Here is a 23,173-nt window from a genome sequence, read left to right as displayed (position 1 = left end):
TCGCAGGGGTAGTTACCAAAGCCCATGTTCAGAGGTGCCCTCAGTTAGGGAGGTGGGAGCTGGCTTGCTGGGTGCCTGTGAGCCAGCCCTGCCTTTGAGCATTTCCAAATGAAGTGTAAGAGGTAAATAAGTTCACTGAATGGACAGAACATCTGTTGTAGTGTGAGAAGTTTCTGATTTGATTGCATTTGTAGCAAATGTAGCATTAAAGCAGCTAAGTTTTCTAATGTGCAAGTTTTCTTATGTACAAGTGTGTGTGTTTACCTTTATTTTGATCTGTGAGTATAATATTAAGAACTTAATCATGGTGTAGTTAATCACATTTAGGGGTAACTACTGCACTAAATATGCTCTAACACTGTTGCAGCTGGACTTAATAAGTAAGCATCAACAGGATGTTCATTTTCCTTACAGGATGGCAAACCAGTGAAGAAATGGGTTAACATGAGTCAGGAATTCATAAATCAGCATACAGTGGAACACAAAGGCAAACAAATTTGTAAATATTTCCTTGAAGGGAGATGTATCAAGGTAAATATGCGTGGTGTCTGTCGGTATACTTCTTTGGTGTGAGGAAAGGGAGAAGATTTTTGTTTTGTTTTGTTTTACTTAGCTGGTATAAGAAAAACTTAATGGGTTGAAACTCAGAGTTTTTACTTCTTATGTTTGACATATTTATAGATAAATGCCAACAGAAAATTTTGTGGAAAAATATTCCCTGTTACACTTCTACGATTATAACCAATTCTATTAAAAATGGTTGTGTTTGCTAACTAGCGTGTTTACAGTAAAAACCTCTGTGATAGTATTATAAACTTAGACTGACAATGTGTCGTGCAAATCTGTAACGAATCTTAGGTGTGGAGTCTGTAGATAGGCAACGATTCTTGAAAGTATTAGATCATTTATCTGTTTTATGGTACTAGAATTTTGAAACATTGAAGGAATTGCTTAATTATGCTGAATTATTTCTCTCTCTAAAGTAAAAAGTGGGGTTGTAGTAATAGTTCCCCTACCAAAGAACTGAAGTCATCTTCCTTCAGCCAGCAAGTGGAAGGCAACAGAAAGAAGAGAATACTATTCAGAGCAGTCAGCTGGCAAGCAAAAACCCTAGCAAGACAGTCTGTTATTGCATTAAAAATATGTTGCTTCATTTTGAAGCTAATGCTGCTGTGAAGTTGAATCCTCTGATGTCAGAATAGTTCAGTCAGTTAGAAAATACATTTAAGAAAAACTCCATCCTTCTCAAATAAGTGAGTGCGCCATTTATATTCAGTTCTTCTGTGTGTTTCATGATAGAACATTCTCTGTTTCTTTTTCAGATGGTGAAAGTGAGGGTGAAAATTAGTGTGCTTTTCTGCCTAAACCAAGGGGGCAAATTGAAAGGAATGCATTTTTTGCTGGCTTTATATATTTTAGTATGTTATGCTCCAGTAAGATGAGGATTTGCTGCCACCTTCAGTTTTAAAACCAGTAGTTGAAAGAGCATTTAGTGTATTTTTCCTGAGAATAATTACAAAGAAGTAAAAAAATAACTTCTCCAGCAACCAAATCCTGATGTATAACATGATGTGGTTGACAACTTGATGTTGATTGGACTCCATTTTTCCTACATGGAATAGTTTAATACTTCGTTGGACTTATTTTGGTTCTACCACATGATGTTAAAAGAGAATCAGATTTTCTGATTAAGTGCACAATAGTTTGTATGGGAAAAAAAAAACAGTAAACTATTTAAATATTTGTTTAAATGTCTTTTTAATGTTAATTGCTAAACAGAAACAGAGAAGAGAACTGGTGCCATAAGACCAGCTTGTTTTCTTTAACCATTGCATATATTCTTTTGAACTTAGATTCAGGAATTCTTTTTCCATGTCTAACCCCCCCTCCCTCCCCTCCCCATTAATAGGAACGTACTTACATTATAATGCTGTGTTAGTAATGATAAAAAGTTTAAATTCAGCTAAGGAGGATGCTTTTCTTTAAATGTAAAATGGAATTAATCAACATTTCAGATTGATAATGTATTTCTCCTCTTTTCTTATTTATAGGGAGAGCAGTGTAAATTTGATCATGATGCAGAGATAGAAAAGAAAAAGGAAATCTGCAAGTTTTACATACAGGGTTACTGCACCAAAGGAGAGAACTGCATTTACTTGCACAATATCCTTAAAAAAATACTTGAATCAAACTGACTGTTGATATTTACTCCTCATTCATGTAAATGAGTTCAGAGGGTGTCTATGTCTTTTCTTAAGAGACTATACAAAAGTATATATGGATTTACTAGAGGAAGATAATTATTCTACTCCAGTAGGAGGAGAAAATATGTATGAAATTACTGGTTTTGTTTAGCTTAGGAAGATGTTTAATGTCTTAGAAGATAAAAAGCATGAAGTTACATGCTTTTGTCCTTACACTTTTAAAATCCTGATATCCATGTACTTTTTAAACCCTGATTTGTTCTTTTTTTTTTTTTTTTTTTTTTTGTATTTGGAAATGAGACACTGATCTTTTTAATCACAGTTTTAGTATCTAGTCAGAAATAATGTTCAAGCTACAGTAACGTAATTATTAGTAGAATGGTAAGTGAAACTAAGAGGTAAGTTGGTTATTAGCTTTCAAAATTGTTAAGATACTGCTGTGAAAAGATAAAAGGATTTGGGAAAAATTGAAGGATAGCTGATAACTGAATTTAATAAACTTGCCAAACAGTGCAGACTAACAATCAGCCTTTGTTAGGAATCCTTAACATTTTGCTTACATGAATTCCCTTGCAAGTTTTACCATACAGGAGCAAAATGCTATCAAGGAGATAAGTGCAAATTTTCTCACGCTCCTTTGACTGCGGAAACAAAAGAGTTGTTGGATAAGGTGAGCAATTTGTAGTCTGAAAGTGAGTTTCCCCGAAAAGAATGGAGGGTGCTGCTAGAAATTTCCATGGCGCTTGGGTGCTAAACTCTAACAATGCTATTATTTCCTGTTCCTCTTTAGCACTGCAGGTCTGTGACTTGGTTCCATACATCAAATTCCCTTTGCCACCCATTATTTTTCAGTCATATCTGACTCACTTATTTTCACAGCTAGTAATTCTGCCCATGGACTTTTGGACTCCCTTTCTGTGCAAGTCTCCGTGCACTCCATAACAAGAAGTGTAGCTTTGGTTGTCTTGATGTTAGATATCATCTGACTTCTGAACTCAGGGTGGAGAAAGGAATGAGTTGCCTCCTCTGAATGATTCATGAAATTCTGACCTTTGTGTTAAGTAGTATATTCACATCTCCCCCCAGTTACTATACAACAGGTCTTAAAAGAAAGGTGATGTAGGTTTAACACTAAAAGCATTATGAATTTTAGAATTTAGAATTCCATTTCTGTCATTTTCTTTCTGGATGTAAATTGGTGTCCTATGGAACAAATAATAATAGCTTTCTAATTTTCCTGAGTTTGATGCCAATATATACTAGTACTGCAGCAGGTAATTACATTTAAATGGAAAATGCAAGACTAAATTGAATTGCATATACTGTAAAAATAATGGACTCTTTGCTATATTGCTTCATTCTAGGTTTTGAATAATGAAGAGGAACCACAAAATGAAGATGAGAAAGAACTGGAGGAACTCAGAAAGCGTGGCATAGTTCCTCTCCCTAAGCCACCACCAGGTGTTGGGCTTCTGCCAACCCCACCAGAGCAATATCCGTTTTCTGAGTCTGATATAGAGAATTATCAAGATCCTTCAGGAGAATATAAGAAAATACCATCTCTCTTTGAAATTGTTGTGAAGCCTACTGTGGATTTAGCACACAAAATTGGAAAAAAGTAGGTTTTAGATTTTTCTGTAGAATTCCTAGAACATGGCTACATAAATGCATAAAATATTCTCTTAGTTTATGTCAGTATATGCCTCTGAGTGTACTGTTAAATTAATGATCCGTCAAATAGTGGCTATCAATTATTTATTCATTTAATGCTTTCCTTAAAAGGATTACTTACTGAGCCTTGACCTTCCAGAAAGCCACTCCTTTGGCTCTTGTTTTGGCTCTGTGCCTGTCTTGTCTATCTCCATTTGCAGGCTGAGCAAAGTCCATTTTCCTTCTAAAGTCTTTTTATGGTTGGATCTTTCCATACCAAAGACAATGGAACCTCCCGATGGAGATTGTTGGCTGTGACATGTCTAAAACTCATAGTTGCATCAAATGTTCAGTTTTGGATGTGTTCATTAAAAAAAAAAAAAAAAAAGTTCTACTTGTAGACAAGCTCAGTAATGTGTTATGAGCTATTTGTAACATACGCAGTTATTTGTTTTGAAAATTATTTTTCTTTCAGATTTTTATCCAACTTGAAAACAAATATATATGAAACAGGCATCTGTAGGAGTGAAGATGGGGAAGAGATAGCTAGTAGGCTGTTTGTAAGTGAAAAATTTTTGCAAGTGATTTATTAATTTTCTTTTGCCTATAGGCCACCAACCTTTTATAACAGCTCATCGCCACCAAGACCACCGTTTCAGGGAAATGACCCCCATTCTCAGCATATGTATAATCCAGGTTCAAGTCCAGGGCCAGGACCTGGCATGTCGCAAGGACATAATGGACCGCCAATGCACCCAGGTTCTCCTGGACATCATCCATGTGGAGGGCCTCAAGGCCCAGGAATGCCGCAAAGTCCTCCTATGCAGGGTGTTCCACCAGGCTTTCTAGGACCACAGAACCAGTCTGGCATGCCTATGCAAGGACAGCAAGGTGGTCCACCTCTGACACCACCAGGTCTTGGTGGATCTTACAGTGGCCCAGGAGTTCAAGGACATATGGTGAATATGCCGAGAGATAATCATTGTCCTCCAGGGCCACAGTACCAGCAGATGCCTGGTGAGCGGCAGCCGAATATGAATTACGAGCCTATTCAGAACCCAGCTGATTTCTACGACAATTATTATTCTCATCAAGCTGTACATAACTTCCAGCCAGCTAATAACTCTGGTGGTAAGGACATTTAATAATTGTTGTTTCATATCGTGGTTTGTAGTTGTACAGTGTTAAAACATGGCTTGGAAACTGAGCAGCTGAAAGAATATTGGAGAGAAAACCACACCTGTTGTGATGCCTTCACCATATGCACATTTTCAGATGATGATTTCCGTTTGTGTAATATGTTGTGCTAGTTTTGCTAGATTGTGTTTTGTGTCTTACTGCCTTTGCTCTAAAAGCTTGTATGGGGTAGCTGCTGACTGTTTTTTTTTTTTTTTTACTGCAGATGGAACGTGGCATGGAGAATTTACAGACCACCAAGCTCACCTTATGGCTCAAGAGTCTCATCAAGGTGGAAGCGAGTCAGACTGCATGAGTAGTCATATGGGCCATAAACCATCCATTAATGTACCAGATTTTCTTCCAGCAATGCAGAAAGCCCTTTATGTAAGACTTAGTCAAAAGCATCAAAGAGATGGAGACTCTGTCAGCAGCCAGGGTCAGAGGGCAATGAGCAAAGATGAAGGTAAAGTTAATTTTGTTAATGTCCAGAATTTACTTACTGACCATATATTATCCTGGAACAAATCCGTTGATTTGAATTTTTCATCATATTGCCATTCATAATTACTGTGAGTGCACAAGTACCAGCTCGGTATTTTCAGCTCAAGGTACTTGCTTTTCTTTCCAGCTTATTCTAGGATTTTAGTATAGGTTTAGTTTCTGCATTTCAGTTCGAAGTAGAAAGATAGAATCATAGAATCATTTAGGTTGGAAAAGATGTCTGAGATCATCTAGTCCAACCGTAGATCTGTGGATAATTTTTGATGTAGTCTGCACTTTTAAAAGGTTCTCTTGCTGATAACTCAATTGCTTCTTAAAACCCCTGATTGAAACAGGGTTATTATTTCTAACTCCAATACTGCAAGAGCCTCTTAGATTCTGTTTATTCAGTTGTGTCTCTTGATCTTTTTTGCATATTCTATTTCTCTAGAGCAGTTTTTTTCCCCTCTGCAATATATGAAATTTGCAGTGTTTAATTTGAGTGTTTCTGTAAGCTATAGCCAGTAGAGAACAGTAAACCTGCAGATCAGCTTGAGCAGCACAGAGTATGTTTGTCCCTTGGCCTGCTTGCTGCTGCACCCTTTTCTGTGGCTTCTGGAAGTACTTCTGTTACCTGTGTAATGAAGCAGCAAATTCCACATTTGTAACATATCTGTTTTTAAGACAACTGAAAGGTGTTGTTATACTTCACATATTCTTCAACGCAAGGTCACTTTCATCCAGACTCAGTTTTAAAATGTTGTCTTTTACCAGTACTAGTAGAAATAATTGTTTGGAAGTAGGTTATTTTCCCAAATTAATATCAAGAGAGAGAGATGTGGAGAGAATGCAGCAGAGTTTGGGAGTACCTCAGCTAACTACATTTATTTTTGTTTCAGTTCCTTATTTAATTTGTTGTTGTTTTTTTTTTTTGTGTGTCATATGGTGGTCGTAATACAGTGAGTGAGGACTTGATGTCAGGCCTTAGTATTATTACTCAGTTCCATTATTTTACTGAGAAGTTACCCCTTTATATGAATAAATCCACTGTTTTATTCCCCAGTGATCATTTACTTGAATCCTCTTTTCTCAGATGACAATGTCAACTGGTACTCCAGTAGTGAAGAAGAAGAGGGGAGCAGTGTTAAATCGATACTCAAAACCTTGAAGAAGCAAAGTGAAAACTTCAGGAATCTGCAACAGCATTCCACAGAGCAGCACATGCTTGGTATTCCTACTGATCCGAGGCTGGCAAAAGACAAAGGTGCAGGGCCTCAGGCTGCAGACCCACGACTTAGGGCCTCACCAAGGTCGACCCCCAGAAAGCCTTCAGAATCCGCAGCCTTGGACCCCCGGCTTGCACGAGACCCCAGGATGCACAAGGTTAATGAGGGCGGGCATGCCAGCTCATCTCTTGGGGGAGCAAAGCTAGACTTACACCACCCTCACACCGGTGTAAAAGTCAAGCAAAAAGGGATGGATGATGATGAAGAGGACTCAGAAAGAGAACTGAGAGAACGAGCTTTTCTCATACCATTGGAACCTTTGCCTGGTGTAACACTGAGGGATCCCCGATCGCAGCTTAGGCAGTTCAGCCACATTAAAATGGACGTTACCCTGATGAAACCAAACTTTGCTAAGCATATTGTATGGGCACCCGAAGACTTGCTCCCAGTACCTTTGCCTAAGCCCGACCCTGTCTCCTCAATTAATTTACCTCTTCCTCCACTCATTGCTGACCAGAGACTTAATAAACTGCGGAATCTGAAAAACGATCCCCATCCAAATGCAATGCCAGCTGACCCAAGACTAGCTGCGAAAGCAAAGAACAACTTAGCGGGCAGGAGCAGCTATCTGGATCAGTCTGCGGATTCGCACACCAGTAGCTCAAGCAAATTAGGAGACCCTCGCTTACAAAAAAACGTTGATCCCAGGCTCCACAGACTGTCTAGTGCAGATTCACATCATGGAGTTGCAAAAGATTCGCACCCTTCCAAATTTGACCCCCGCCTTGCCAGATCTGCTGCCAGTTCCTCGCAGACCTCGGAAGCTGCGACTGCTAAGCCTGACCCCGATGCTCTGCCTCCCTACGCGCCCAAGTTGTCGTCAAGTGGTGTCAGGCTGGGAACTCCGGGCTCAATACTGAGCGGTATTAGCTTGTATGATCCGAGAGACCACAGCTCATCATCGTTGGACACAGCTCCAGCTACTTCAGGAGAGAACGGGGAGAACCAGAAAAAAAGTATTTTGAAAAATTCTGGCAAAAATGAACCCAGTCTCTCAGAAGATGCGTCACTGCCGAAGCCTGCCTTGAACGTGGAAAAAAATACGGAAGGATCAGGAGAAGCCACTTCAGATAAAGCAAATAGCACCAGTAAATCTCAGGCTAAACACTCCAGCGCTGCACCTGCGGTGCATAATCTTCCTATCCAAGCTTTATCAGGATTAATCAGACCGCAGTACAACGATCCAAGGCAGGTTAGACAGCCTGGACAGGTAACTCAGACACAGGATAACGATCCGAATGGGGAATCAGATGATAAGTCGCTAAAAGATGTTTTCAAGACTTTCGATCCAACTGCTTCACCATTTTGTTAGCAATTGATTTTAAGTCTTTTTACTGTTGTGAATATTGCAGTTTTCTGCTGTTTTGTAACTGGTTTACCTCTTTGCTTTATTTATTTTTAAATTATAATTATCAACACTTTTCAGCTGCTAATCTCAGAACCACATGCAGTTATACAGTATGCTATAGTGTTTGCAAAGCTGTGGTATTTTCTATATAATACTTTTTCCAATTTCAGGGAGACTAATAATTGACATGTAGAAAAAAACAAACCTGTATCGTGTTAGAGCTGATAAAAGCACTTTCATTGTAAATAAGTCATTAAGAAAGTCTGAAGACCTGTATATGTGTGAGCTGTCTCTTTCCTAAACAACATTTAGATATGATTGCCACATTTGTATGATTGTATAGATACAAGCAATATTATGTACATTACTGTGAGAGACACTGTTTGACAAGGATTGTCTGACGCATCAAGCCAAACTTACTAACGGAAGTATGCATAAATGATTTAAAAGGAAAATGTTGATCCTCCTTTTCAGATCAGTTGATGTAAGACATTGGTTTTTATTCATGCAGTCAATATTCTTAGTGTAAAAGAGACCTATATCACATATTGAGGAGTAAAAATGTCATATCTTTTAAAAGTATTTTATTCTATGCTGTATATAGAAGAAATTGTGAAGTACATAACTAGAAGAAAGTTACTGTTAAAAGTGGAGAATACCTAAGTTGTCTAATACAAAAAAGGTTTTTATTTAATTTTTTCACGCATACACAATTCTGATTAGTGATATAAGTTACATTGTGGTGTTCATGTATTTCAATGTATTTTTGTATTCAGCTGCTTAATTTGTATTGCTTTTTTTGTATTGATGTAACTGCAGTACTTGTATTCATTGTGTCTTTATGACATTTTTAACAAAAAATTAAAAAGGGTACAGCTAAAGTCTGGTAATGACTGTGATGTTGATGTGATGGCAGCTAGCTGATGGCTGGAGTAACAGCAGAGGGGGTGTCTGAAGGATGAAGGTGATTAAAGTTGCCTGTAGCTCAGCCGCTTGGCCACTTGCCAGTCAGATGGCAGTGGGGTTTGAAGCAGACCTTGCGCTGAGTCCCAGTGAGTTAGCTTGCTGTGTGGTGCCAGGATCACACTCGTGTCGTCATTGTTCCCTTACTACAAAGATCATCGTCGCTATGGGAAATGTCAAGCATGTTCTTTAATTTCTGAAGATGTTGCATGCCCAGAGCACGACTGTCCTCAAAGCCTCTCTTGTTTTACCTTTTGGTTTGTTTTTTATCTAGCGGAAATGTAGTTATACCTAGCTAGCTACACTGAAAATAAAAATTTGCGTTCTGCTCAATTGCCACCTAGTTCCCGCCCACGTGGAATGGTTCTTTGCGTTAAGTCTCTTCCTCGGTGGACCTTTTCCTCTTTCTTTTTCTTTGTTGGCCCAGGGAACACTTGTGACCGGGACAGCATGATGGTTATCACAACTTCTGTGGTTTTGTTTTTTTGAGCCTTTGAGACACACAGCGATGCAGGCAGGAACGGGAGCTGTCTCCTGCATTGCTGAGCAGAGCTTGGATGAGCTCAGGGAAGCTGTTGGTTTCTGTGTGCAAAACGTGGCAGGGGAGACATTGCTGAAGGCAATCATGGTTTCAATTTGCCTTCCCAATTTTTCAGAGTATAAACTGTATTAATTAAATGGTATTTTAAATAGCACTTACAATAATTGAGAACTGGATAATGGAGAACTAGACACAAAATGTCAACGTTATTTTGGAGTAATCCACTAGTCCTACTTAATTACTTATTGCTTCTTCATCTGATGACAAGTTTGGTTGTTGAAGAATTTCAGTAAAAAATGAGCTAGCATTGAACAGCAGGGAAAAATAGGAATAGTTTGGAAAGAGCACATGGATTGATTAGGGGAATAAAGAGAAAAAGGAGTAAGTCCATGTTGAAGCCAAATGTGTGGTTTCACGTTCAGATGTGGAAGGTAATTAGTCCATGCTTGCAGGATGGGTGGCTGTAACCTCAAGTTACAGCTTCCGCAGGGCAGTGGGGATATCGTCACTAAACTGAACTCACTTTTGTTATTGTTGTTTTGTTTGCTTGTTGTTTGTTTGTCTGTTTCTCTTTCCTTTTGAATGTATTGGGAAAAGAAGGGGTAAAGGAAAGCCTAAGACCAAAGACAAAATGATACCAGTTGAAATAATTGAAGGACCTTGGGTGGCGGATCCATTTTGGAGCTGCAGATGAAAACGGAATGTGTTCTGACAGGGGGCTGTGGTGTGCTAGTTTCTAACCTTAGAGATCCACTGCCATCTCAGTGCCTTTAATACAATGCAGATCTTTATTTTGGGCAAGAAGGGGTACAAGGTAAGAAGGAAATGTGATCTGAAAGGAGCTAGCTTGTCCCTGCAGCCTGTCATCTCCCTGTGTAACCCCTTCCTTCCTTGCTCCAGCCATGCCTGGCCAGCAGTTCCCACTGGGCAGCACAAGCGTCCATGGGCTGCTGCTCAGCTCTCCTGCCCACCCATGCTCACTGGTTTATTCCTTGCAGGTTTCTTCCCTGAATCCAAGGCTGATCTGGTGTGCCTGCTGCTACTCTCGTGAGACGCGGAGGAGATTCATTGCTGCGATGCCAGTGCTGCCCTACCTGATAAGTGAAAGGGAAGGTGCTGGGGGGTGACTGAGCCCAGCAGAAGGGGCAGGAAAGTGTGTGGGGACAGTCCTGCCCCACTGAGGTTGGCTGGAATGAGCGGCAGCCACTAAGCAAGTCAAGTCTGGTCTGCTGTGTGAACTGACTGTGTCTTTCGCAGGGGAGGCTTGCTTCCATCGCTTCCACAAACACAGCATGCTGCCAGAGTGGCATCTCCCTTGGACACTTGCAACTGCTGTCTGAGGCTGTGAAGTGGAGAGCAGCAGCGGGAGCAGCCGGTATCGTTGATCCTGGATCCTCCAGAAGCTCCTAGTTGCAAGGTCGGTGATCATCAGCACTGAATGTTTTGGCTGCAGCAGCGTGCCCTAGAGTTCTAGGGCTGAAAGGGATCTTGGAGAAAAGTCTAATTTCTCCGCAGGCTGTAGGATGTGCTGAGTCAGGGGCAGCAGGAGTGACAAAATGCTCCTGCTGGCCCTGCAGATGTGAAGGAGTGAAATGATTCTTTCATCTTGTCTGTTCTCTGCATTTCAGATAGGCTGCGTGTTCTTAGATTGGCAGCTGGTGTTTGCTGCCCCATGATAACAGGACCCGTAAGGAGATTTTTACCCTCCCTTGGTAGGCTGTTTTTCTACTATGATGAAAAGACTTTGATATGAATCCTTCATAACAATAGTCAAGTCATTTTATTCTTGCAAAGTGTAGAATATTTAATTACACGCTTGTTTTGAATTTCAGAAGTCAGTGACCCTATCCCTTAGTCTTCCTTCTCGTTCAGTTCTTGTTTCCTCCAGGTTTTGTAGTACCTTTGTTCTCGTTACCTTCTGAATCTGTGTTTTGCCTGTGAGTTCCCCACTGTGCAGTGACTCTTTTGCAGGATCGTGTATCTCAGGCTGCACTTCTGTGCAGCACTTAGGATTGTTACCCCTAGAAGAAAAGGTGATGGTTGTTGAAAATCCCCTTCAGCTGCCCTTGATAGGATGGTGTCTGGTAGAATTACACAACATTGCTAGTTGAAGAGGAATTCGATAGTGTGCTAAAGATCAGGGTGCTGCAAAAGGCCTCCCAGCTGTGAAGCTTTCTTGTGCAGGGGATGAGCAAAACAGGCATTTAGAGAACCCCTCGATCCTTCCTACCAGCCAGATTTGCCGGTGCTGCTACAGGTATGTTCCTACATCCTTCTGTTCATCTCAGGTGCTGGAAAACACAGCAGACTGGCAGTTACTGAAAGAAATGTAATAAAGGTACCTCATCCAATGATGTTTTCCTTCCATAACGTTCCCCCTGGCCCTGGCCCCAAAAGCCTGACTGACTAGGTAAGAGCCCCAGCCATCTCACGCCCGCAGGGAGTAAGCAGTATGTGAATATAAAGAATGGGATTCCCGGGTGGCCTGTTGGTGGCCACTGGTTTACGGTTTTAGAATGGCTCACATGCCACATAACAAAGATCTGTGAATGCTGATGTTCTCCTCAACAGGAAACCCTCTGGTTTCCCTGTCCCTGCATAAAGCTCCTCTGATGGCTCTTCCCCAGCTCCCTTGTCCTCTATGGCTCAGTAGCACATTGTGTTACCCAACTTCAAACACCAGCTGGAGGAGAGGCCTCTTAGGAAATAACAGCAGCGTGTGGCATCGTTTTATTCCTCTTGCCATACAGTTGCCAAAAGGATGCAGTGTCTGCAGGGTGGGGTTTGCCATAGGCAGAGCAGCCAGCACACAAAAGCCTTTTCAGGCCTTGTGCTTTCAGTCCTATGAGCACAGCGCTAGCAGAAGAGCCAGGAGCTGGGCGAGTCCAGCACTGGCTGTGCTCTTTCTGCCAAGGCCAGCCGGCGATGCAGCTCATCCGCAGCACACGTCCCTTCCTGCTTTTAGGGGTGACTGCCCGTAAGTGCATGGCCTTGAACAGGTTTCAGACTCTTGGGGTTGTTCTTGGTCAGGGGTGGTTGTTCTTGTACCATAGCTGTGAGGGTAGGCTCAGCCCTTGCCTGAGTCTTGCGGAGGCCTAGTTCGTCCCTCTCTGAGTTTGAACACTCCTCGGCTCTATGCCGCAACAGTTTTTTTCTCCACTGAATGCAAAAAGCAGCTACTTCCCCTTCTTCAGAGTCAGGTGGGGGCTGGTGCAAGCCCTAGTAGGAGACAAAATGTTTGAATGCTTTAACATCTTGTTGTGCATGAACTGGTTTAAAATGTCTTGTACGATATACAAGCCTGAATGTAATGATGTGCGTGCAATCAATGTGGCATTTCTAACAGTTAATGCTTGAAAAAGTACTTAAAATGCTTCAAAACCTGCTTACAGACAGTGGGAAAAAATGCCATCTAGTTAGCGTATTGGTAAGTAGATCCATGCATTTCTAAAGAGAAAAAGCTGGGTCATGAAGGACTTTGTAATCTAGACAATCAAGATAAAAGAATGGCTGCTTAGCTCAGGCTGGCATCAGCCGAGTAAAAAATGGATGTACCTAGTATGCTTCTACCAGTATGGGCAGGTGAGCACAGGAGGAGCTTTTAAGTGCCTGCTGATTCTTCATCCAATAAAATTCCAATCAAAACTGCCTCTCAAAATGACATGCTGGGGCTCAGCAAAAGTTGTAGGATTATACAGGAGGTTAAGCCACAAAGAAAAACTGCATCAGTGCAGAGTGTTGTTGTATTTGTACTTGTTTTCTAAGTGCTTTCAGATAAAGTCTGCTCTCACAAACTATTTACAATTGGATCAGTCAGCCGCTGTTGGCAGCTGCAAGGCGAGCTCTTGGGACTTCTGATCAAAGCTCATCTTGAGACAACAGAAAGGCTAAGGCTGACATGGAATATTTCCAGATAAAGGCCTCCAGTGAGATGCTGCTGCTCTCCTGTCCAAAAATGAAATGGGAAGTGGACCAGCTTGGTAGCAGTGACAGCGCAGATTTGATGCCTGGAAAGAGGCATGGGAGGCTTTGGAAATGAGACACAAAGGTGTGAAACAGAAACATCACAGTAACAATCTTTGCCCCTAGCTGGAGTTGACAGAGGTCCCACAGCAGCCAGTTGCCACCTCCCTGTAACCTGACGTGGCTGTAGGAGCTCCCCGTGTCATGGGCTTACCTTGTGAAACCTATTTAGTGTCATCAGCATTAACTTACTTTGATGCATGCTGCCTCGGCTGCCCTCAGAACGTGCAAAATGGCCTGAAGGAGGTTCTGCGCGTTGCTCACGAGCAGCTCCGAAGCAGACCTGCTCTCTGCAGTGACTGCTTTTACCCTGAAAGAAATTTTAAAGTATTTTACTACTGGAGAAGAATCAGACAGCGGGCTTCTCCTGCGTGGCCAGGTACTCCAAAGCCCAGAGAGGTGTCCCCTGCACTATTGTGGCAGGTTTCCAGCTTTGGAGTGCAGGGGAAAGAGAGGCAGACAAGATGGGGGAACAAAGGGCTGCTTACGGCAACCAAAGGAGGAGAGGGAGCGCTGTCGGTTGTAGCTGAGCTTTAAGGGCTACCCCTGGGTCCGACAAGGACCTCTGGAGACCGCCACGCACATCCCTTTGAGGAGGGGCTACCAGCCTTGGGGGTGGCTGTCCCTGTCTGCAGCAACCCACCTGGCCACAATGCCGAGCTGGCTGCTGATGGTGTGGGTCTGCTCTGCAGCGCACAGCAGCTCCGAGGAGCAGCTCTTGTCCGGGCAGTTCTTCGCAACGAGGCGGCCAAATCTGACAAACACCTGCCCGTCAGAGGCCATGTGCCTGGCACAGGCGACAAGCTGCTCCTTGCTCTAAAACAAAACAGAAATGTGGTGCGGGAGAGAAGGAGAAAACAGACCCCTTTCTTGTAAGACAGGAGCACGTGGAAAGGCCAGGTGTGCTCTGAAATGAGGAAAGGACTCGACACAGGACTTGCATCTCCTTTCAGGAAAGTAATTCCCAGTACTTTGTTCACTTCCCAGTGTAATTCTTGGAGGCACCCAGTGCCACTCTTAGAAGGGTGGGATAATGCTGGTGTTTCAGCAGGCACTGGGCAGCTTTGTCACGGGGTTTGACCACACTCTTGAGGAAAAAATCTTTTCTTTATGCCTATTAAAGTGCTGGGGCAGGGGGGGTGAAACACTTCATACCGTGATGGGGCCCTGCTTCCTCAGAAACTGAGTCATGTGAAGCATCCTTGTTGCCATGTCCTTGGTGACCTGGGACATCCTTCTGGGGCCACTCCACAGCGTGTCACTGTCTTCTCCCTCATGCCTCCTAGGGCTGCTGGCAAGGGAGATGCTGAGAGCACCGCTCTGCTGCTGTCGAGACAAGAACTGAACAGATTTCAAGTCTGGAGCGTGCAGATGCATCGATGCTGAGAAGTCTCTGCCTGCATGTTTCCGACGCAGTTTTGGGTGAGTAAAGGAGGCAGCACAGCTGCCTGCCACCTCACTGAGCCTGCTGCGCCCTCCCACCCAGCCCCTTTCTCCCCTGCCTTCACCCACAGTGGGACTATTAAGTCCAAATGCCCCATGCCATCATCTCCTGGAGCTATTTCCAAACAAGCGAGAGCTGTCCTGCAAGCTGACAGTGTTTGTGGTAGAGAAATGAGCACTCTAACCTGCTTTGCAGAGTGATTTGGGTCATGCTGCTGAGGCTTTTGCCAGCTTCTTGCAACTGGCAGCAGTTGTGGTGGGAACAGAGTGGCTAGTACTCCCAAGGAAAGCCTGTGGGGAGGTGAGAAGCTGAGCAGAGACGGGCAGTATTTTAGGGAAAGGAAGGACAGTACAGCTACCAGTTCCTCGGAAACAGAGTGTTGGAGATGGGTTTATTTATGCCAGGCTCTCTGTCAGGCCGGATACTCAGGGCTCAGCGGTATGGGGTACCCAGCAGCTTGATTAACTCGGACGTTGGCCTTGCTCAGTGCAGGGGGCTGGGCTGCTGACTCCCAGGAGGTCCCTGCCCACCTCAATTACCCCAGTACTCCCCAGTGAGGGTAACTGGGCTGACTGACAGCCCTGACAATTATGCTGCACTAAGACTCGATAGGGGAAAAATTCCTGTACCGTTTCATGTGCCTCTCTGGCCATTCTGTTTGCGCGTGCACCCCCAGTCAGGTGAGTTTCCGCTGATGTTGTGTGGCTCACAGCACCAAGCTCTTGGGCTGCAGAGAGCTTGGCTACGCTGCTGTGCTGTCTCGGAGAGCAGCAGTTCCCTGCCCTCTGCAAGCATTGTCTCATGAGCTCCAGGACGTGCCCACCAATGCCCTGGACAGCTTGAAGCCGTGTGACAAGGTAGTGTGCTTGTGCTGACCAGTACCAGACAATGCTGTCGAGGTGGAGATGCCCTCGGTCCCGGTGGCTTTGGAAGAGCTGACTGGCGCTGCTCACCGCATCAGACGTCAGGATCAGGAGGTGGTCTGCGACGGAGAGCAGGTCTGCCTGCGACTGCAGTTGAGCGGTGGTCTCCAGGACATCGTGGAGGGTAGTTCTGACCCACTGAATGTTGGCCATTAGCTGATTTGCCTTCTGTTCAAAAGCCTGTTTGCTCTTCTCCCTTTCTTCCTCGGAGAGGGGAGACAGGGCTGGGCTAAGGACATCTCGGATGATCCGTAGGTGTTCGGTGTTGGCCTCCTCCAGGTGGAGCAGCAGCGCCTTGACCCTGAGGGCCAAGTCTGTCTGCAGGAGCTCAAAGCGAATGTACAAGCTGGCAGTAGACAGCGGGGAGACCAAGAGGGTGTTGGAGGCATCCAGCAGTGCTTCCACTAGCACCTTTATCTCCTCCTTGAGGGCTAGGATTTCACTGCGACCACAGTCTTCAGGGCAGGACAAGTAAGAGAGCCAGGCAGCCTCCTGCAGCCTGAGGGAGTTCTCAGACACAGCAGCCAAGAGGCTCTGAGAACAAAGCTTGTTCTTCATGGCACTTCTCAGCTCCCTCAGGAACAGAACGTCCCTGCCTATGAACTGATCCATAGCACCCAGGAGAACACGCATGCTGACAGCCCACTGGACGCAGTGCAGCTCCAGGCTGGCCTCTCCCAACCTGCCGGAGCCCTCAAAGGACATTGCTTTCCCAAGTAACGCTTTGGTGCTCATCTGAGCATGTGAAAATTTGGCCTGGACCTGTAGAAAGTTCTCCCAGACTGCAGGGAAAACGGGATTTTGCTTACTACCACACATGCTGGCAATGTCCCCTGCTAACTGAACTGCCGCTGCTAAGCCCATCATGGTCTCGTCCAAAGCCTGTTTGCCGCTCATGAAGTCAGCAGACAAGATAAAGCTGAGTACTTGTTGGGACAGGCTGTACCAAGAGCCTGCCACAGCTGCTAGGCACTCTTTGGTCTCACGGATCCTTTCGGAGAGTGAGAGTGCCATTTGGAGAAGTTTGCCTGGATGACGGAGCTGCCCTGGGGCTGTTTCCCTGGCCAAGCTAATAACACACGGCGTCAGTGAGACAATCTTCGGGTACTGCCCCAGCGTCTCCGCCAGGGGAGACTCAGCCACAGGCAGTGCCTCCTTTGCTGCCTCGATGCAGCAGGTGGAGAGCTCACGCAAGGCAGAGCAAGCTGCATCCACAGCTGCCGTATCGCATGCTCTCGTTGCTGCTAGGAGTGCTGCAATGACAGGGAGCGTATCTCCTTTCCTTGGAGCAACATCAGGGTGTAAGTTACCTGCTTGTGAAGGTGGGCGCCTTCGGGCATCTTCCTGAAATGTAGCTTCAGCAGCGGTGGTTTTTAGCCCAGCACACGATGGGCTGAGCTCCAGCTCCCTCATAACACCAGTGCTCCGTACTCGTTCCCGGAGAGGGCTGAGGATGTCTGGGTGGTTGGACCCATCCAGCCCGTCTTGGACGCGGCAAGCAGTATCCATCAGACAGCTCAGTGCCTTTGAAAAGACATCCCTAGTTTGGAGGCAGGAGAGGCTCTCTGGACAAAAGGCTGCAGCTGCTTTCAGCTCAAGAATGGAGCTGGCCAGCTGTTCAACCCGAACCAGCAAGCCGTTCCTGAAAATGGGGTCTGTGGCACTATCCACGTACCTGCCAGCAGCTTCAGCGACCCAGCGAGCCCAGCGGGTGAGGTTAGCTGCATGCCAGGAGAGCCTGTCGGGGTCCTGACTATCTAGGGCCTCTTCACACCATTCCCTGAGCTTGGCCATCTCCTGGATGGATAGCTTAAGAAATTCACACATGCCGACTGTCTCCTCAAAACACCGCAAGAGGCTTTCTGTCGCTCCAGCCCATGCATGGTACAGGGACTGTAGCTGCTCAGCACCACTCCTCGGGGCTGCATTTCTGCTCATTTCTGTGAGCAGTGGAGGGAGACTGGCAAGGAGTCTCTTTAAATACTCTACCCCCTCTTGGATTTCTCTAGCAGTTTGTGTTTTGGTGCACCTGGCCAGAACAAAGTCTGCCACTCTGAGCATCTGCTGGGCGTGTGTGAAGAAGGTGGCGGTGAGGGGCTGAAGCTTTTTAAAAAGTCCTTGCACTGCTGGAAAACACCCTGCACCTGCAAGGCTACAGGCTTCTTCGACTAACTGCCTCAGGGGCTCTTTAGCCTCAAAGAAGGTGTCGAGGATTTGGTGCAGGGTAGCTGTAAGCACTGCCTGGTCAAGATTCTCCACCTCCTCTCTCATGGTGTGACATTTCTCCTCCAGGCTGCTTTTTCCCCAGCTTGGCCTTGTCTGTCCATCTGGTTTGCTTACGTGACAGCAGATACTTTTCCTCAGCTGCAGGAGAACCCAGCAGTGTTTTATCAGATCCTGCTTGAGATCTGGCCTGGACATGTCTGCTAGAAGCATGCAATAGAAAATAACTGCCTCCACGTGAGCACTGAACTCGCTGTCAGACAGGTACGCTGGGTCTGGGTGAGAGAGGAGAGCCAGCAGCCTGCACACATGCTGGGAGAAGATCCCATTTCTGTCCTGTAGCTCCTTGCTGCCTGGGTTGTCGACAAGCAGGGAAACAAGCTCTTTGATGGTCCTCTCCATCAGCTGGAAGGAGTAGTCCTTGGAGAGGCTGACTTGCTGATCCCAGGAGCATTTAAGCTGGCTGTGCTTGGCTGCGTGGAGCAAAGGAATGCATTTGTGAAGGAGCTGCAAAGCTTGGACCAAGCTGGTCCTTCGAGGAGAATCTCTGAGTTCCTCGAGGTGCTTTGCTGTCAGACTGTTCAGCAGAAGGAAGGCCTCAGAAAAGTTCTGGAAAGCAGCCAGCAGTGCTGGCACGTTCCCTGCATCCCGCAGCATGCTCAGGCACTCCAAAAGCCGGTTGGCAGCCTGAACTATCCTCCTCACCCCGGCAGCGTCTTCAATCTGAAGGATCTAACCAGCACAGCAGAAAACATGGTCAGAGTGGGAAGAGCAGAGGTGTTTTGTGCAGCAGACCTCCCCTAGTGAGAGCAAAAGGTGAGGAAACACCCACGGCTCCAACTAGAGCTTCCCCAGCCCCTGCCCTGTGCAGGGGAGATCGCATTCCTCCTGCAGCCTTCCCACTGCTATCTCCTAGCCCAGCCTCCCCCACTGCTCGCCTCAGCACCGTCCCCATCACTTGCTACCTTCCCGGCCTGTGTGAGGACCCTCTTTGCAGACGCAGCCAGCCCCTCCCTGTGGCTAGGGATGTCCGGGTGTGCGCAGAGCTCGCGGGCCGCCAGCAGCACGTGTCTCCCCGCCAGGACGAGGGACTCGGCTGCAGGACGCATCTCCTCCTTGTACATCTCATCGCTGGCCTCCTCAGCCAACCTGGAGGAGAAGCCACGGGGCTCAACTCATCTGTCCCGTGAGTAGTGCCCGCACCGTGTTTCCTCTGCCCACCATCCCTTCCTCCTCATCCCTTCCTCCCACCTCCCCTCTCTCCAGCAGGATGCAGGCAGAGAGCACAGGAGAGCCAGGCGCTGTGCCCTGTGCATGCCCCCAACTCACAGTTTCTTTGCTGTCCCTTTCTCCCCATTCCCAGCCCCCAAATCTGCCTGGGAGACACCCAGCAAAATTACCTTTTTGCAACAGAAGCGAGTTCTTCAGTGGCTTTGGCTAATTTTTCTGCATTCTCCTCTAAATTGGAAAAGGCCTGACGCATCCCATCTTCCCATTCCAGGGTGAGGATTAGATGACAGAGCTGTGCAGCCATGGGGCAAAGGATCTTTTGAATAGCTTTGTTTTCTGTTAGTATCCCAAGGTCATAGAGACAAAAAGGCTCCATTGTGTCCTGCCCAGAGAAGGGAAACAACACCTGGGATTGTTCAGATTCTTTGTGGTGTGTAACAGTGATCACTTTTAATAACGACCTTGGTTTTGTCTGGCAGTTCTGGCTTTGGATCCCAAGGGGATATTGGAAACGTTACTGGATCTAATTTCTCCCAGTCTTGCAATGAGGTCAGCAGCCTGCATGTACCCCAGCTGGGAACTTCTGCCCCAGCTTTCCTAGCATGGCCCCCCCCCATTCTGTTAATTGTTCAATACGGATCTATTAATTATTCAGTATTTCTCTTTCAATAGAAATAATTAACGGCACCTCCTGTATTCGCTGTGCAATCACACCGTCAGCCAGCACGGTGAACATCCCGCAGCAAACCTTAGAATGTGCCATAAGGCGGACCCCTTCGTGCTGGGGGAGGCCTGCCCAGCTCGCTCCCCCGCACCAGGATCCTGGCAAGGCGCAGAAATTCGGGTGCCCCCGCTGGAGGAAGCACCTCAGGGGCTGTGGGGAGTGGAGCACAGCACAAACCTGCCGGAGAGGCCACGCGGAGACCCTGCGGGTGGCGGTGACGTTCTCCCGGGGCTGGGGGGCACCAGGAGCGTGCGTCCGCACTGGCCCCTTCCCAGCCAGCTCTGAAGGATGCCATCAGCGTTGCATTGTGCACATGCAAATAGCTCTAGGGGCAGGGATACAGACCCACATAAGCGAATTAATTATATATTAATTAATTCCTGCTGCAGGCGCTTTGAAAAACAGGTGGAGAAGAAACACATGCTGTCAGTACAGCGAAAGCCTCCTCCAGATGGCAGGTTTGGGGGATTGCAGCCCTGTTTTGGAGCTGCCAATCAAAACGGGGTGTATTTTTAACCGGGGAGTCAACACCATGATTTTCTGGCTTTGCAGAAGCACCGTGATGTCACCTTTAACAGCACACGGGGCTGTATTTTGGGCAAGGAGGGGACAAGGCGAGGAGGCAACATGATCCGAGTGTTTCCATGGAGAAGCAGTGACGGCACAGCGCCTGGTGGGGAGGCTGGCGTGGGGCTCGCCGGGAGCTGTAGTCCAGAGGCACAGAGCCAGGCTCCCCGTGGGGATTCCCGCTGTGGAGTGGCAGGCGGTGCTCCCAGTCCTGTGCTGTTCCTGGCACTGGGCAAGGGAAGGTGGGGTAAGGATGGCAGGAGCCAGCGCTGCACCAAGCAGCTGGCTGCAGGGCCGCTGTGGATGGAGTGGGTCTGCCCCGAGGCAGGTATTGTTCAGATTTCACCTTTTTAAGTGCTGTAACCATGTGTCTGTGTGTGCACACAGCCTGGCACAACTTCACAGAGCGCGTTTCAGCAGCAGCCCTGGGATCCAGCACACAGTGACGTGGGTGCCAGTGCAGCGTGTTCCCAGCACGAGCCCTGTGCCAGGGCTCAGAGCAGCAGCGCGGCTCGGCGGCAGAAGAGCAGCACGCCGTGCCTTGGGGTAGCAAAGTCGAGCCCAAATCATGAACCCTGCCGGGACCTGAGGTGAGTTGCTGACCCATGGCAGCACCAGCCGCTTTCTGTCATGGGGAAGAGGGAGTGGGATTAACAGGGGACCTCGGTGAGGCTGGGAGCTGGAAGGACGGTGTTGGTTCTTGCTCCCAGACAGCCTGGATGAATTTGCCACTCGGCAGCTGTTTGGTCGCCTTTGCAAAATGAGTGGATGGGCCTGAGTTAGGTTTCAGTAGCTTCATGTCACGAATTAGTGCTGTCTCAGCCCACTAAAACACCTGGAGCAGATGGACCCCGGGAGAGAATTCTCCCTCCCAAATCAGCCTGGGGGCCATGGTGGAGCAGCTGCCGTGTGGACTGACAGAGCTGCCCAGTCCTGCCACGGGCAGCCATGTGGTGAGGGCACTGGTGCTGAACCAAATCAGGAGGGACTCAGCTGTAGTTTGGGGGTGGGACACAAATGTGTGTGAGACAGAAAATGGGCACGCTTCCTGCCTATGCTTCTGGGTTTTTCTGTATCCCTTCGCTTGATGAAGAGTGATGAAGCTTGATGAAGGTCTTTCCCCAGGAAAAGACCTTTCTGCCCAGAGCCTAACCTTCAGCTTTACCTCCTGTGTTAAAGCTTCAGTAATCCTGTGGAAACTAAGAGAGGAACGTAAAAAAGCAGAGTCAAATCTAAAAAACAAACAAACAAAACAAAAACAAACAAACAAAAAACTGAGGTTCAGGTTGGGATGAATCAACTTCTTTCTGGCACACTCCGAGTGTGCAGCAAACGTGGGAGGGGATAAGTGCTCTGACTGCGGAGTGATAAGGGCTGATCCTGGTGAAGATGCAGCCATCAGCAGTGTGCGCTGTTAATGAACATCCAGCTAAGATAGTGATGGGCCTGGGTTTCTCTGTCTTGTTAGCACTTCATCCCAGCGGTGGCTGAGTTTTCCTAACACGTAGGCATGCTTTAAGCAGGCTGTGAATTAAACCACCCTTATAAATGGTGCCTGTGGGGTGATGCCTGCTGCCCCCTCTGCGAGCTCACCAACCCCTTGGCCACAGTGGGGCACAGGAGGGCCTGTTTGGGTCTGGCCCAGAAGTGCTGGGGTGCAGGGTGCTCCGGCAGGGTCCAGCTGCCCTGAGCAGCCCATCACCACCCTCTTGTTGTGCAGCTTTACCTGCTCTATAGCAGAGCACTGCCTTTTTCCAGAACATTGTTTTCCTTAGTTCTTTCCCAGAGCTATATGCAAGAGTGAAATCCCTTTCAAATACTCTTTTAACTATTCTGATTGTATTAACTTTTAACTATTCTGGTTGTCTTGTATTAACTCTTTTAACTATTCTGATTGTTTTTAACTCCCTGCACAGTTCCCCCTTGTTGCAGAAGTGCAAAAGGTGATTGATTGCAGCTGCTAAGACAGGTGTCGGGATGCTTTTTTAGAAGCAGTTTTAAGAGTTTCCACATGTCCTCACTGTGCCACTGTAATGCACCAAGCGCACGTTGCAGTGAAATGCAGGAGGCAAAATCCCTGGAACCTGCCCGTTTCCTTGTGTGTGGGGTGGGCATCGTGTCCCTGCTGCAAGAGCTGCTGTGGGGTGGGGGCATGCAGCATGGAACATGCGGTGTGCACGGTGTGCAGCGCGCGCGTCCTGCAACAGGCGTCCCGTGCAACGTGCACCGTGTGCATTGTGCAAGGTGCAACGTTCATCAGGGGCATTGTGCACGGTGCAACGCGCACCCTGCACGCTGCAGCAGGTGCCCCACGCAGCGTGCATCCTGCACGGTGCCGCGCACCCCCTGTGCAGCGTGCATGCCCTGCAGCACCCTGCGGCGTGCAGC

At 46.8% G+C, this 23,173-nt stretch overlaps 2 protein-coding genes across 4 annotated transcripts in view; one reads left to right on the top strand and one right to left on the bottom strand.

Annotated features, from left to right (window-relative positions):
• Positions 1-9,028, top strand: part of ZC3H6 (zinc finger CCCH-type containing 6) — a 31,051-nt gene extending 22,023 nt beyond the window's left edge. For both annotated transcript variants that reach the window (XM_084515891.1, XM_084515892.1), the window contains 7 exons: positions 415-531; positions 2,052-2,165; positions 2,767-2,874; positions 3,569-3,822; positions 4,465-4,985; positions 5,257-5,496; positions 6,607-9,028. In XM_084515891.1, coding sequence (XP_084372017.1) covers positions 415-531; positions 2,052-2,165; positions 2,767-2,874; positions 3,569-3,822; positions 4,465-4,985; positions 5,257-5,496; positions 6,607-8,111 — 2,859 coding nt within the window. In that variant the 3' untranslated portion in view covers positions 8,112-9,028. The remainder of the gene's footprint in view (positions 1-414; positions 532-2,051; positions 2,166-2,766; positions 2,875-3,568; positions 3,823-4,464; positions 4,986-5,256; positions 5,497-6,606) is intronic.
• A 2,216-nt stretch (positions 9,029-11,244) lies between these two features.
• On the bottom strand, positions 11,245-20,581 carry LOC311434349 (uncharacterized protein). Of its 2 annotated transcripts, XM_084514504.1 has the most exons (8): positions 20,396-20,581; positions 19,665-19,876; positions 19,230-19,413; positions 15,748-18,996; positions 14,830-15,015; positions 14,318-14,490; positions 13,867-13,984; positions 11,245-12,870 (listed from the first exon to the last, which is right to left on the bottom strand). In XM_084514504.1, exons 2-8 carry the CDS (start codon positions 19,868-19,870, stop codon positions 12,613-12,615), a joined length of 4,374 nt encoding a protein of 1,457 aa, XP_084370630.1. In that variant the 5' UTR covers positions 19,871-19,876; positions 20,396-20,581; the 3' UTR covers positions 11,245-12,612. The 2 variants fall into 2 exon arrangements, with proteins under 2 accessions (XP_084370630.1, XP_084370631.1); XM_084514505.1 differs by lacking the exons at positions 19,230-19,413; positions 20,396-20,581 and having other exon boundaries at positions 19,665-19,702.
• Between the last annotated feature and the right edge of the window lie 2,592 nt (positions 20,582-23,173).

This window comes from Aythya ferina (genome assembly GCF_964211825.1).
Source record: "Aythya ferina genome assembly, chromosome: 3".
In the NCBI taxonomy this organism is placed as follows: Eukaryota; Metazoa; Chordata; class Aves; order Anseriformes; family Anatidae; genus Aythya; species Aythya ferina.
This window is presented reverse-complemented; position numbering and strand designations above follow the sequence as displayed.

What these genes read in the sequence shown, in the direction of transcription:
- LOC311434349 (XM_084514504.1), bottom strand. Translation starts at nt 19,870, where the DNA reads ATGGAGCCTTTTTGTCTCTATGACCTTGGGATACTAACAGAAAACAAA. An exon ending in CTCGCTTCTGTTGCAAAAAG is followed by an intron (nt 19,414 to 19,664) that starts GTAATTTTGCTG and finishes CTTCTCCTCCAG; the next exon opens with GTTGGCTGAGGAGGCCAGCG. An exon ending in CCAGAGAGGCACATGAAACG is followed by an intron (nt 15,016 to 15,747) that starts GTACAGGAATTT and finishes AAATCTGTTCAG; the next exon opens with TTCTTGTCTCGACAGCAGCA.